General features: G+C 41.9%; 2 protein-coding genes across 2 annotated transcripts in view; both read right to left on the bottom strand.

The window, feature by feature from the left end:
* The window catches only part of LOC311137781 (phosphatidylinositol 3-kinase regulatory subunit gamma-like), a 28,173-nt gene extending 20,646 nt beyond the window's left edge, over nt 1-7,527 (bottom strand). Inside the window, exon 1 of the mRNA XM_084172366.1 lies at nt 7,419-7,527. The gene's annotated coding sequence lies outside the window, so the exon portion shown is untranslated. The remainder of the gene's footprint in view (nt 1-7,418) is intronic.
* Nucleotides 7,528-11,311: 3,784 nt separating this feature from the next.
* LOC311137561 (microtubule-associated serine/threonine-protein kinase 3-like) overlaps nt 11,312-15,634 on the bottom strand; it is a gene marked incomplete at both ends in the record, with an annotated part of 65,987 nt that continues 61,664 nt past the window's right edge. Inside the window, 2 exons of the mRNA XM_084172078.1 lie at nt 11,312-12,372; nt 13,889-14,076. Coding sequence (XP_084028204.1) covers nt 11,312-12,372; nt 13,889-14,076 — 1,249 coding nt within the window. The remainder of the gene's footprint in view (nt 12,373-13,888; nt 14,077-15,634) is intronic.

The following is a 15,634-nucleotide window of genomic DNA, read 5'->3' as shown; positions in this document are numbered from 1 at the left end:
GGCCAATTGTATAGATTTGTAAATATGAACAACCATATTCTGGCAAATTGTATAGATTTGTAAAAATGAACATGAACAGATTTTTTATTTTTTTGAATGGCAGTACCTTTCAAACATGTCTGCTTGCAGTAAGGTAGCACTCACAAGGTGGCCAGAGAAAGAGAACCTTTCTTTGGTGTGATCCAGGATGGTGTTGCAGACCTCTTCAGACAGCCTCTGCTTCTCCTCTTCTCTCAAAGCTGTTCTGGGTCTTTTGGCTCCTGTTGCTTCTTGCAGCTGCTGTTGAGAGGAGTCCCTGAAGGCAAACAGACCAATGTGTTTGTTGGCTTTGTACAGTATTGTTGTCTATGTGATGCACAGGTATATGCAATGTATCCATGTATAGTACAAATACTTCAGTTCCACTTAAAATGGGCAGGGATGCATAAAGTCTTTAGTGTTTAAGTTAGCCTTTGTGTCTCACATAGCCTGGATGTTCAGCACAGTATACAGTGGTGCTCATAAGCTTATGATCCCATGCTAAAGTTGACTAAAAAGAGGAATAAAAAAGAAAAGAAAATTGGTGTCCTTAAAGGTTGGATTTTCCAACTTTTTTAATTAAGTCATTAAGATCAATTTCCAAAAGATGATTTTTTTATTTTTTTATTCCTCTTTTTAGTCAGCTTTAGAATGTGTTCATACACTTATGAGCACCACTGTACAGTACACATACACCACTGGCCATATATAATGACAATAATGTAATTTCAAACACAAATGCAGTCTCCTTTCATGCATACATTTTCAAATAAAGCTCTGCTTTGAGAAAGATCGAATGATATTGTTTAATCTTTATCTTACCTTATGGCCTGCACACTGCTTGCGAAGCTGTCGAGGGCACGTTTGATAAAGACAGCATCGATGTCCTTATTCTGTAGCTTCTGGTACGGTGGGCTGGTCAAATGAACCCAATGAACCCGTCCGGATGGCTTCAAAACATTCTATGAGGTCGTCTCGATTCTCGTAGACAGTGTTCACGACTCTGCTGTTGCTAACCTCATCGTTGTGGCGGCGGACAGCTAGCCTGTATCCCTCATCCAGTTGAGTGGCAATATTCACTCTCACCAAAGCAGACAATCTCAAACAGCTATCAATGTGGGTCTTTGACAGCTCATTTTTCTTAATCTTTTCTGAAAGATGGTGCATGTCGGTTACACCAGTCGCTGTCCAAGCGTTGCTGTCTGCCGTTCATGGTTACGTTACGTTACGTATGACGAAAGCGCGTAAGTGCAAGCCCTCAGACACCCATAGAGAATGTATTGAAAGCTCAGAAATTTGAAAAAAAAATATTTTACATTAGAGGCTATGAGAGACTTCTGGGCGATTTTCAACCTGACTGAAATCGCCCCAAAACGGGCGGGGACATTTGAAGCACGACTTTAGCCTGATTGGACATTTAGTGGCTGGCAGATCAGACGTGAACACTGAACTACTGTTGCCATGATATAATTGATTAGAAAAAAAATCCCTTCCTTTTCCCGTTTGGCAGTGCGTCGCCCATATCGCCCTATTGAACACACCGCCCATGATTGGCACCTAAGTATCGTGAAAATATCGTATTGCGAGGTCCCTGCCCATTCCCAGCCCTAGCATGTAGACTTACAATTGATAGATTTGGTCTTGTTAAGGCCTACCTGGTGGATTTAATCCCTTGTGTTTGGAAAGGCATTGGTAAACCAGATATAGCCTACTAATTATGTCTGATAAATCTCACATGATTTCTTAATCCTCACACTAGTAAATGTGCACCATTGATCAAGCAAACCAAAAAAACACTGAATATAATTTGAGAGTGAATGTATAAGATGATGCTTGGACCTAGAATGCTTCTGCAACAGCCATTATCAGGCAATGGGTAAATAGGACGTGTTTCTTGACACAAACTGCATATTCACTGCTTATTACAGGCATTTGTCATGCAAATACTTTACCAAGACATTCCAGTAGTTACAAAATGAGCTAGGGAAGTTAATTTCACTGGTACATCTTGATGTCACTGCAGCTAGATCACCTTGACTTTGCATGTGGACAACGGCTTAGGTTTTATGATGCCATCTGAGTACAGCATAAAATATTATTTCTAGTGGAGCTCATTGATATGTGGGACACCTCTGACTTTTTCCTCCTAAATCGGTGAGTTCTCCTCTGTCCCGTAGCTCATCTAAGAACGATGCAGCTTGAAACGAGCCATAACACAGACATGTACACAATCCTAAACACAATGCTAGATTATGGCTAACAAAAGATTGGTATGGTGATGATGGAAATGAAATAACGTCAAGACATCATAGGGCAACACTCACCCACCTTTAGGCAGAGAGCGAGAACTGGCCGGGGCACAGCGGGTTTGCAATTCGACAACCTTCGAGTGCAGCGGAAAGGTGCCAGGGTGGACACGTGGCACTGATATAACCAACCATAGGCCTCTGTTCTCACGCCATCCTTAACCCCCCCCCCCTATTCTGCCTCAACACCCTTTTAAAAAATCTTCTCCTTTTGGTTGTCTTGTCCTTAAATACACAACCTTTCTGACGATGCCACTTCCACTGTACGGTCCATTTCCATTTGAAAGAAACATCTGCCTTATTCAAGGTACTTTGAATATTCCAAAAAATAAAAGTATTCTTATTTTTACAGTGCAACACTGAAAAGAACACTGTGGGTTTTGAGGATAAAGATTTTACCGTCAGAGGATGGCTCATCTTCATCTCGTCACATCTTTTTTTTTACAGTTTGAGAGCACCTCGTGCAGAAGGGTGACAGGACCAAGATGAGAGGGGGGAAAAAAAACCTCACTCATAAATAAATAAATAAATAAATAAAGGAAGTCATTGTTGCTACAGAGAACGAAAGCTTAGTGGTCTCCTGGATTCCTATTGGGCAGCCTGCTGCCATGTGCCCAGGAATCACCAGAGATGCTCTAACAAATCAAGGAAATGTTCTAATATTAGAAAATGTATCTAGGCAGTGATAGCTTCTGACCCTCGAACTCCACCTTAATTACATTCGACTTCACTAATAGTAATGGGTGAAGTGGAAGTAATTGCGGCCAATTTATCATTTTAATACAGGCACAGACAACATAGTGCATTCGGAAAGTATTCAGACCCCTTGACTTTTTCCACATTTTGATATGTTACAGCTTTATTCTAAAATTGATTAAATTGTTTTTTCCCCCTCATCAATCTACACACAATACACCATAATGACAAAGCAAAAACAGGTTTTTATACATTTTTGCAAATGTATTAAAAATAAAACTGAAATATCACATTTACGTAAGTATTCAGACCCTTTACTCAGTACTTTGTTGAAGCAACATTGGCAGCGATTACAGCCTTGAGTCTTTTTGTATATGACGCTACAAGCTTGGCACACCTGTATTTGGGGAGTTTCTCCCATTCTTCTGTGCAGATCCTCTCAAGTACTGTCAGTTTGGATGGGGAGCGTCGCTACACAGCTATTTTCAGCTCTCTCCAGAGATATTCCATCAGGTTCAAGTCCGGGTTCTGGCTGGGCCACTCAAGGACATTCAGAGACTTGTCCCGAAGCCACTCCTGCGTTGTCTTGGCTGTGTGCTTAGGGTCGTTGTCCTGTTGGAATGTGAACCTTTGCCCCAGTCTGAGGTCCTGAGCGCTCTGGAGCAGGTTTTCATCAAGGATCTCTCTGTACTTTGCTCCGTTCTTTCCCTCGATACTCTGTAGTCTCCCAGTCCCTGCTGCTGAAAAACATCCCCACAAGAGTTCAATCTTGGTTTCATCAGACCAGAGAATCTTGTTTCTCATGGTCTGAGAGTCCTTTAGGTGCCTTTTGGCAAACTCCAAGCAGGCTGTCATGTGCCTTTTACTGAGGAGTGGCTTCCGTCTGGCCAATCTACCATAAAAGCTTGATTGGTGGAGTGCTGCAGAGATGATTGTCATTTTGGAAGGTTGTCCCATCTCCACAGAGGAACTCTGGAGCTCTGTCAGAGTGACTATCGGGTTCTTGGTCACCTCCCTGACCAAGGCCCTTTTCCACCGATCGCTCAGTTTGGCCAGGCGGCCAGCTCTAGGAAGAGTCTTGGTGGTTCCAAACTTCTTCCATTTAAAAATGATGGAGGCCACTGTGTTCTTGGGGACCTTCAATGCTGCAGGAATTGTTTGGTGCCCTTCCCTAGATCTGTGCCTCGACACAATCCTGTCTCGGAGCTCTATGGAAAATTCCTTCGACCTCATGGCTTGGTTTTTGCTCTGACATGCAATGTCAACTGTGGGACCTTATATAGACAGGTGTGTCCCTTTCCAAATCATGTCCAATCAATTGAATTTACCACAGGTGGATTCCAATCAAGTTGTAGAAACATCTCAAGGATGATCAATGGAAACAGGATGCACCTGAGCTCATTTTCGAGTCTCATAGCAAAGGGTCTGAATACTTATGTAAATAAGGTATCTTTTTTATTTTTAATAAATGTGCAAACATTCCTAAAAATCTGTTTTCGCTTTGTCATTATGGGTTATTGTGTGTAGATTGAGATTATAAAAAAAAATATATATTTTGAATAAGGCTGTAATGTAACAAAATGTGGAAAAAGTCAAGGGGTCTGAATACTTTCTGAATGCACTGTACATTGATTCCCCCTGCTCATATTCTGTGTTTTACTATAAAATAGATATCACACACATTAAAGAATACAGCATGTACAGTATGTGGACACCCCTTCAAATGAGTGGATTCGGCTATTTCAGCCACACCCGTTGCTGACAGGTGTATAAAATAAAGCACACAGCCATTCAAGCTCCATAGACAAACATTGGCAGTAGAATGGCCTGTACTGAAGAGCTCAGTGACTTTCAACATGGCACCGTCATAGGATGCCACCTTTCTAACAAGTTAGTTCGTCAAATTTCTGCCCTGCTAGAACTGCCCCAGTCAACTGTGAGTGCTGTTATTGTGAAGTGGAAATGTCTAGGAGCAACAACGGCTCAGCCGCGACGTGGTAGGCCACACAAGCTCACAGAATGGGATCACCGAGTGCTGAAGGGCATAGCGCCTAAAAATAGTCTGTCCTTGGATGCAACACTCACTACCGAGTTCCAAACTGCCTCTGGAAGCAACATCAGCACAATAACTGTTCGTCGGGAGCATCATGAAATGGGTTTCCATTGCCGAGCAATGACATTCTAGATGATTCTGCGCTACCAACTTTGTGGCAACAGTTTGGTGAAGGCCCTTTCCTGTTTCAGCATGACAATGCCCCCGTGCACAAAGCGAGGTCCATACAGAAATGGTTTGTCGAGATCGGTGTGGAAGAACTTGACTGGCCTGCACAGAGCCCTGACCTCAACCACATCAAACACCTTTGGGATGAATTGGAACGCCAGGGCTAATCGCCCAACATCAGTGCCCGACCTCACTAATGCTCGTGGCTGAATGGAAGGAAGTCCCCGCAGCAACGTTCCAACATCTAGTGGAAAGCCTTCCCAGAAGAGTGGAGGCTGTTATAGCAGCAAAGGGGGGACCAACTCCATATGAATGCTCATGATTTTGGAATGAGATGTTCGACGAGCATGTAGTGTATTATGAGATAATTTAAAAGCCCAGTGCAATCAAAAACTGAATTTTCTTGTGTTTTGTATATATTTCCAAAATATGAAGTTGGAATAACGCTGTGAAATTGTGAACATGATGATAATGCCCTTTTAGTGCAAGAGCTGTTTGAAAAGACCGTTTGACATTTCTGCCTGTTTTGGTGGGATGGCGTTTTGGCCTGCCTGGAGACGACATCACCAGTCAGTAAATTAGTTAATAGACCTTTCCCCTCCCCACACCCAGACAGTCCTAGCAAAATTCTTGCTTGTCTTCCATTTAATAAATTGCCTTTAACGAAACAGATACAGGCCTAGCTGATTGATTAAAATCCAGCATACTAAGGATTTAACTTGTGTCCACATGGACCGTTTCATTTGCTAGTAGGCCTATTTGAAAATACAATTTGTATGTGCTAGCAAATAAAATGGACCAAAACCATTATCCTATCCTATGTTACCCAGCCATAATACAATTACTTAGTCATCATGGCTAATACAATAATATATACTGAACAAAAATATAAACGCAACATGTAAAGTACTGGTCCCATGTTTCATGAGCTGAAATAAAAGATCCCAGAAATTTTCCATACACACAAAAAGCTTACTTCTCTTTTGGCCACAAATTTGTTTACATCCCTGTTATTGAGCATTTCTTATTTGCCAAGATAATCTATCCACCTGACAGGTTTGACATATCAAGAAGCTGATTAAACAGCATGATCATTACACAGATGTACCTTGTGTTGGGGACAATAAAAGGATGTTCATTTCTGTACCGTAAGCCACCTCCAACGTCATTTTAGAGAATTTGGCAGTACATCCAACAGGCCTCACAACTGCAGACCATGTGTAACAACGACAGCCCAGGACCTCCACATCCGGCTTCTTCACCTGCGGGATCGTCTGAGGAGGGGTGCCGAGGAGTATTTCTGTATGTAATAAAGCCAGTTTGTAGGGAAAAACTCATTCTGATTGGCTGGGACTGGCTCCTTAGTGGGTGGACCTGGCTCCCAAGTGGGTAGGCCTATGCCCTCCCAGGCCTGCGCCCCTGCCCAGTCATGTGAAATCCATAGATTAATTTATTTCAATTGACTGATTTCCTTCTATGAACTAACTCAGTAAAATCTTTGAAATTGTTGCGTTTATATTTTTGTTCAGTATAAATAAATAGCTAAATTAAGTACAGTCAACTGCAAGGCCTATTCACTATAAATATATATACACATTTCCAGCGCTTGGTATTTGTTTAGCTTCATACTTTGGTTACACCTTATTCCTAGTTACACCTGTCTTTGGCCGTTTTATGTAATTTTAAGCCATTTTGACCCAGGTCAGATTTGTCAGGAAAAAATTGTGAGACATTGATGATAGAATAAATATCTCAGGTTATATTTAACGTCTGAGGCACAACCAAACATGATATTAATCGTTTGTTATATGCAAGGGATACCTTTTGACAGTCGTGGCTACAGTTGCAAACATGATTGTAATCCAGCAAACTCGTGCCAGCTGGCAGGACTTTGCGGGGCACCAACCCTGCTAGCTAATAACTGCAAAGATTCGAAACTCACTGCCCCAAGCATAGTTGAAGACGAACATGTGACAATACTTATTTAGCTATCTAACAAACTGCACTATGCGCCTTTTGTTTGTTAGTAGCAGGTTACTAGAAGGGTTTACTGTATCACGTAGCAGGCGAATAGCTACAGAGGCTAGTAACGTTAAGCCAATTTTGCACACTTGTGGCTCGAGCCCCCTCCACCATTTTCCAGTTTAGGGGAAAACTTTAAAACAAAAAATACTCACCGTAAAATGTCCTTGATTGGGTAACTATTTAAACTGGCTGAAAGGCTAATTTAGTCCTCTTAAAAGTTATTTTACTTGTTTCGTGTGCTCTTTAGCCATCCCAAACCGAAGTTCCCTACCATGTTCGTGGAGAAGATAGCTAACTACACCGATAGTCAGACCAGCAAAACTTGCACCAGCCGTACGGAAACAAACGAACGTAGCCGTAATTTCACGACGTGTTGTATGTAAAGTATGGGATACAGTCTGTAAGATGTGGCATACAGTATACCAATCAAAGAGGGGGCCAACAACAAATGTAACCATAAAGACATAGGAGTGCATTCATTACAATACAGTTCAAAATATATTCGTAAAACAAAAGACGTGACTATGCGTGTATTCATCAAATGCCATATGGAAACAATTTATTATAAAACAGTTTGGGAACAGCTAGTAAAAACACAAAATAGATCAATCTTGACACTTGCACCAGGGACAGCCCACGCCTCGCTACTCAAACATAAGCAGACCGATGCTGAAAGGCAAAGTCATACGAACCAGCAAAATTGTTAGGATTCCCATCTGAAGCCTCCTATCACAATTTCTCTATTATGAAAGTACACAAGCACTTACTTATTGGCAAATACATTCAACTGTCCAACCCAACCATAGGCATAATAACATCCTAGCCAGCCATCTATTTATTCAATGTTTGCTTTTGTTTGAATAGGGAGCTAGGCCATACAGTGTTAGAACCTAAAAATAAAAACTAGCCAGACAAAATTGGCTTATACAGTATTTCCATATTCACATAAAATGGAAATTAGCACTGTACCTCCAGTATTTCTAACAAAATCACATATTTAAACAGAAAGAATGAATGTGGACATGTTCTTCCATTTTACCCTGTAAGTGTGCTAGAATGTATACAGGTACCCTTGTCTACAACTAACTGGGTGCCACTGACATTGCTCGTCCTAATATTTATATATTTATTAATTCCATTCTTCTACTTTTAGATGTGTGTGTATTGTGGTGAATTGTTAGATACTACTGCACTGTTGGAGCTAGAAACACAAGCATTTGGCTACACCCGCAATAACATCTGCTAAATATGAGTATGTGACCAATAACATTTGATTTGAAGTGAGCATAGAGGAGTTAGATAGCAGACAAAATGGCAGTGTCAGAATGAGGGTTAAATGCAAAAGACAAAGCATTGTAGACTGATGTGTAGCCTAACCTTCTAAGCTCACTCCCAGCCTTTGATTAACCACATGCATCCCTCATGACAGGGATCATCAACTAGATTCAGCCGCGGGCCAATTTATTCTTGAGAGGATGGGCCGGAATATAATTCAAAATAATTAGTTGACTGCAAATTGACCGCAAGAAGCCCAAACAGATATAATATTTGACTAAAACAATTATTTCAAACATTGCTTACATTTGTATACGATCACATCTATTTCTGGTTCAGGGCATGATGAGTAGGAGTGAGAGGAAAGTGCAAAAGTTGACTGTGCACACAATGCTATTAGACACACAGTAAAAACCACAGCATGGGCTATATAAACCCAGAGTATCATGCAATCAAGTATTACGTGTCCTTGTCTCATGCAGCATGCATCCAACAGAAGAGTAACTGCATCCTACAGTATTCCTATAGAACAGTTTTAGGAGGTTTTACAGTTCCAAAAGGTACTTACGTAAAATGATGTAGTGTTGAAATGTGCATACCAATATAATAGCTTCACAGTACATGGTATCAAAGAGTGGTTTCATTAAGTAGAAATACAGGATTACTAAATTATATTTGTTTAAATTGTAAATAACATATTCATTGTAAACAATTCAGACTTTGAGTAAGCATGTCTTGGGTATAACTTCATTTCACCGCCACCGTCTTCTGAGTTTTGAGCAGTTCATCCAATCTGAAAATATGTTGAGGATCTGTTGAGACTTCGACTTTTGATATATACAGAGGGTTAGATAACAGCAAGTACCATTTTTGACAATATCAACCTTCAAAACTACTTTAGTGTATAAAATGGGCCAAAATGATAGTGTTCAACACCGCTAATTAATTACATGCATTGTATTATATGCATTGCAATACTGATGAGATTCCCCAACATGCTTCATCAGAGGCCCATTCTTACAGCCATGGTCGTTCACGTTGCTTGTGCAACAGGTCGGCCATGGGCGTTCACGTTGCTTGTACAACAGGTTGGTTGGTGTACCCCAAAATATAAATGAAGTACAATAATAATGCATACGGAATTAATAGACTCATATCAAAATATATACATAAATACATGTACAGTACAAAGACATAAAACTAGCGTCTGTTAATATCTAAGCCCTGGGATCTGACTGAAGGTATGGGGTGCTCCTTCATTGTTGACTATTCCATACATCGGTAAAAAAATAATAATGTCAAAATTATTTATTTTCCTTAGTGCATTTTACCCCAATGTAAACATCAACACAAAAGCACAAGATGAAATAGGAACGGGTTTCTTACGCATGGACATTTTCACATGCACAACAGTCATTATGCTTAAATCTGCATATTATATGTAGATACGGTCAAAGGCTGTATCGAGGATAATTGAAAATATGCAAGCGGCTCCTGTGAAAGCTTAAACGGTTTCTCTTTAGCTTGGTGGTATCACCTGGACAACTGTATTCCTTGAGGTAGCCTAAAACAGGGTTAAGAGCAAAACTATCTGTGCCTTATCAAAACAATATCCTGTCAACAATTGCCTGTGTGACAGCGATGAGGTAACAGTATTTGATAAGAACAAAGTTCCATGCTTTAGTAGTACAAGCATTGACAGCAAGCTCAAATTGCCATGCTACACCAATGTTCAACTGATTTAAGTCCACCATGATTTCAGCAAAACCAAGGGGTAAACCCTGTTGCCATGAGAATCAGTACAGGAACCCAATAGAACAACATGTCAGGATGAACGAACATGACAATGAGGTTATGACAGAATATTGTGCAATATAATTAACAGGTTTTAAAACTAACTAGTTGCTGAATTTCATGTGAAATACTTGCTTTCATTTCTATGGTAGCTTAGATTTGAAGAAATACCCTCTGTTTGAGATTTGCATAAAATTGCTTTGAAATATACACTATATTTGTAAAGGGGACTACATTTTCCTGCTACTGTCAAGCCTGCCAACAAGGAAATAACATCTATTTGTCAAACAAAAAAGGCTATCAGTTCATAAGATATGGCTTAAAAGAACAAAAACCAAACAAATAAATAGTGAGCGTAGTCTTCACATCAACTAAGAACTGACCTAAGTAGTTCATATAAGAATTGCCCTGCAGTTTTGTACGATTCAAAATATACTTCAAAACTGTAGTCTCAGCTTCCAAGCCTAAATCAAAACAACTTTCAAATTATGTGGTAATCTGTAGAAATGAAGATTTATACATTACTACTTTCCATTTATGAATGCGGATAAATTGTCAAAAACTTTCCTCTCCAAAAACGACTTACTTCTGTGAACTTCCTACCATTATCAACTACTCTGTACCATGTTTAAAAATAGACATTCCTAGAAAAATCATGTCAATAGAAAATAGAAATGTGTCTATGGATACAAAACATGATTTAATCTTGGCTAGTCACTATCAATTGAACACTTTCCTTTTTTGGCCCCATTGTAAATCCTATTAGCTTAAAAGTAATAAATAAGCCCAGGAAATAAAGTGCAGTCTATTTCCTAGTGTTACATATTTCCGAAACTAAATCTTGAATCAAGTGAAATCTACAAAACAAAATCAATGTGGCGAAATACTCTTTCGCCCAAACATTTCCTTCCTTCAGCAATGAGTATCAAGGTGCTTCCTTGGAAGAAATGACTCTATAAAATGAGTCAAGGAAATGTCACTTCCTTAGCTTCCCTTTCTGGGGGCTAGAGTCTACTGCGGTATCCCCAACTTGATCCGAGGCAGGCCTTTCTTTGTGCAAAGCAGCTGTCTCTTCTGGTGCCTTACTGGAGATTTCTACCATGAGAAAGACATCCTTGCTCGGCTGTTGTGGTCCAATGTTGGAATCGGTAGATTCAGCCTCCTGCCTCTCGTCGTCCTCCTCCTCTCCGTCTGAGCACGGCTCCCAGACGTCCTGGTCCACGCTCTCCATCGAGCCCTGCACAGCGATCTGAGGCACCTGGATGAAACGTTTCACCACAGTCACCTCCTCGCTGGTTTGGGAAATGGCCGACCAGGAGGCCGCCCGCTGCGGGAGCCGATTGCCTCCAGGGGCGTTGAGCGTCGCAGTGAGCGTGGGGATGGTCTTCTGGTCGTCGGGCTCGTCAAAGCTCACCTCCTGCACCGCCTCCTGCTTCTTGAAGGAGTCGCGGCGCTCCGACAGGTTGAGCTTCCTCATCACCACCAGCTGCTCTGAGCGTTCCGTCGCCCAGTCCCTCAGCCTCTGGCAGCCCCCGTACCCCCCCTGCAGCCTCCCGTGGTCCCCGAGGTAGGAGACCCCTCCGCTGCAGACCCCCTCCACCTCCTCCCCCTCATCCTGGAAAGGCACCTCCAACGTGTGCCTTCGGTGGGGGTACGACTTCTTGTCGGTGTGGTAGGCGCTCGAGAGCCTCTCAGCCGACTGCACCCTCTTGAGGAGGGGGGAGCGGGGAGGCTCGGCGCTGCGGGGGCGCACACAATGGCGGACGATGGTGGGGGGGGACAGAGTCTTGCCGTGGAAGGTATTGGTGATGCCAGGAAGGGGGGAGGGGGAGCGCTGGGGCGACAGGGGCTGGGTGGAAGAGTTGCAGGCCAGGGGGGACGGGGGGATGCTGCTGGTGGACTTGCGGCGACCCACCTTGGTGTAATGCTGAGTGACCAGCTTGGAGCCCAAGCCGTGCAGGGAGCTGGGCCGGATGTGTGCAGCTGGGGAGCTGGGAGAGCTGGAGCTGGGAGAAGTGCTCTGTGGAGAGTTGGTGTCTGAGGGAGAGGTAAATACAGAGTAAGATAACCTGATTAAAACCACCAGCTTATAGTCCACCTCAACGGGGCTATTGCACTGTCATTAACAATAAAATGGACAAAGACATATTGCAAGCAAAATTGGGAGATAAAAGCTTACGTTACTAGTAACAGTAGCAGTACTAGTAGTAGCCTTAGTAATACAGTAGTGACTGTAGCCGTAGTAGTAGTAGTAGTAGTAGTAGTAGTAGTAGTAGTAGCAGTAGTAGTAGTAGCAGTAGTAGTAGTAATAATAATAGACGCAGTAGTAGTAGCAGCAGTAGTAGCAGTAGTAGAAGTAGTAATAATAGAAGCAGTAGCAGTAGTAGAAGTAGTAATAATAGAAGCAGTAGTAGTAATAGTAGTAGTAGTAGTAGTAGTAGTAGTAGTAATAGTAGTAGCAGCAGTAGTAGTAGTAGCAGCAGCAGCAGTAGTAGTAGTAGTAATAGTAGTAGCAGCAGCAGTAGTAGTAGTAGTAGTAATAGTAGTAGCAGTAGTAGTAGCAGCAGCAGTAGTAGTAGTAGTAGTAGTAGTAATAGTAGTAGCAGTAGTAGTAGCAGCAGTAGTAGCAGTAATAGTAGTAGTAGTAGTAGTAGTAGTAGTAGTAGCAGCAGTAGTAGCAGTAATAGTAGTAGTAATAGTAGTAGCAGCAGCAGTAGTATTAGTAATAATAGTAGCAGCAGTAGTAGTAGTAGTAGTAGTAGTAGTAGTAGTAGTAGTATTCTTCTTTAAAAAATATATATAGAACCTTTATTTAACTAGGCAAGTCAATTAATATCAAATTCTTATTTACAATAACGGCCTACCAAGAGGTAAAAGGCCTCTTGTGGGAACGGGGGCTGGGATTAGAAATAAAAATGTAGGACAAAACACACGTCATGACAAGAGAGTCACCACAACACTACATAAAGAGAGACCTAAGACAACACAACATTGTAGCAACACAACATGGTAGCAACACAACATGGCAGCAACACAACATGGTAGCAGAAACATTGTGCCTAACTATGTTTGTACCGACAACAGCACGAAGGACAAAAAGGAAGAGACAACAATATATCACGCGAAACAAACACAAGTAGTAGTAGCAGTAGTAGTAGTAGTAACAGAGTAGTAGTAGTAGTAGTGGTAATAGTAGTAGTAATAGTAACAGGGTAGTAGTAATAGTAACAGTAGTAGTAGTAGGCTAGTAATCATAATCATAGTGGTAGCAGCAGTAGTCACAGTAACAGTGCTAGTAGCTCCTGAGTGGCGCAGCGGTCTAAGGAACTGCATCTCAACGCTAGAGATGTCACTACAGACCCTGGTTCGATTCCAGGCTTTATCACAATTAGGCCGTGATTGGGAGTCCCATAGGGCGGCGCACAATTGGCCCGGCATCGTCCGGCTTTGGCCGGGGTAGGCCATCATTGTAAATAAGAATTTGTTCTTAACTGACTTGCCTAGTTAAATAAAAGGTTAAATAAAAAACAGTGCTGCCTGGGCCTGGTGTTACCTCCAGCCTGGTGGTGAGGGGCAGGGCTGTGACAGGGGGTGGAGGGGCCGGGTGACAGGCTGTGTGTGGGGGAGCCTGGCAGGCTCTCGCTGGATGACACAGAGTGGTGCTGCAGTCCAGAGTTGAAGCTGCGGCTGCTGTGCATCACCGTGCTCTGCTTGGACAGCTTCTTCAGGATGCTCCGCCGCCTGGGATAGTTAGTGGTTACAGAGAGTTATAAAGGGGTTGTGAAGGGGTTTGAAGGGTAACAAGTCGCATAACATTTATTATTTATAGTATGTGATTCACAGAGGTTTTTTTCTGCAAAACAAATTTCCTTATTGAGTATAATATTGTTTTCTAATCGAACTGGTTGCATAATAATATCGGGGATATTGAGGCTGATGACAGTAGAGCAATAGAAATAAAACATAGAAGTAAAAAATTATAGAGAATACTCTGTGCATTAAGGACGTCTTCTACAGTATAACTTAAGTTTCTTAACTTAAAGTCAAGGCTTAGATGTATAACTCCATTTTGAAAAAGGACAACACTGCTGAGGTATAGTTTGTTATCATCCATCCATGCAGTTGTGTGCAGCGATCTCTATCGAACACTGGGGGGAGACAGAATAGGGACTTTTGCAGAATAACTCTTGCTGGATGTATTTACACTGAACAAAAATATAACCAACATGCAACAATTTCAACGATTTGACTGAGATACAGTTTATATAAGGAAATCAGTCAATTGAAATAAATTCATTAGGCCCTAACCTATGGATTTCACATGACTGGGAATACAGATATGACTCTGTTGGTCACAGATACCTTAAAAGAAAAGAAGTAGGGGCGTGGATCAGAAAACCAGTCAGTATCTGGTGTGACCACCATTTGCCTCATGCAGCGCGACACATCTCCTTCGCATAGAGTTGATCAGGCTGTTGATTGTGGAATGTTGTCCCACTCCTCTTCAATGGCTGTGCGAAGTTGCTGGATATTGGCGGGAACTAGAACACGCTGTCGTACACGTCGATCCAGAGCATCCCAAACATGCTCAATGAGTGACATGTCTGGTGAGTATTCAGGCCATGGATGAACTGGGAAATGTTCAGGTTCCAGGAATTGTGTACAAATCCTTGCGACATGGGGCCGTGCATTATCATGCTGAAACATGAGGTGATGGCGGCGGATGAATGACACGACAATGTCCCGTGTAGCTCAGTTGGTAGAGCATGGCGCTTGCAACGCCAGGGTTGTGGGTTTGTTTCCCACGGGGGACCAGTATGAAAAAAATATATACAGTGGGGAGAACAAGTATTTGATACACTGCCGATTTTGCAGGTTTTCCTCTTACAAAGCATGTAGAGGTCTGTAATTTTTATCTTATGTACACTTCAACTGCGAGAGACGGAATCTAAAACAATAATCCAGAAAATCACATTGTATGATTTTTAAGTAATTAATTTGCATTTTATTGCATGACATAAGTATTTCATACATCAGAAAAGCAGAACTTAATATTTGGTACAGAAACCTTTGTTTGCAATTACAGAGATCATACGTTTCCTGTAGGTCTTGACCAGGTTTGCACACACTGCAGCAGGGATTTTGGCCCACTCCTCCATACAGACCTTCTCCAGATCCTTCAGGTTTCGGGGCTGTTGCTGGGCAATACGGACTTTCAGCTCCCTCCAAAGATTTTCTATTGGGTTCAGGTCTGGAGACTGGCTAGGCCACTCCAGGACCTTGAGATGCTTCTTACAGA

This window comes from Coregonus lavaretus (genome assembly GCF_964263955.1).
Source record: "Coregonus lavaretus genome assembly, chromosome: 11".
Classification (NCBI taxonomy): Eukaryota; Metazoa; Chordata; class Actinopteri; order Salmoniformes; family Salmonidae; genus Coregonus; species Coregonus lavaretus.
Note: the sequence above shows the minus strand (reverse complement) of the source record. Positions and strands in the feature narration are given on the sequence as shown.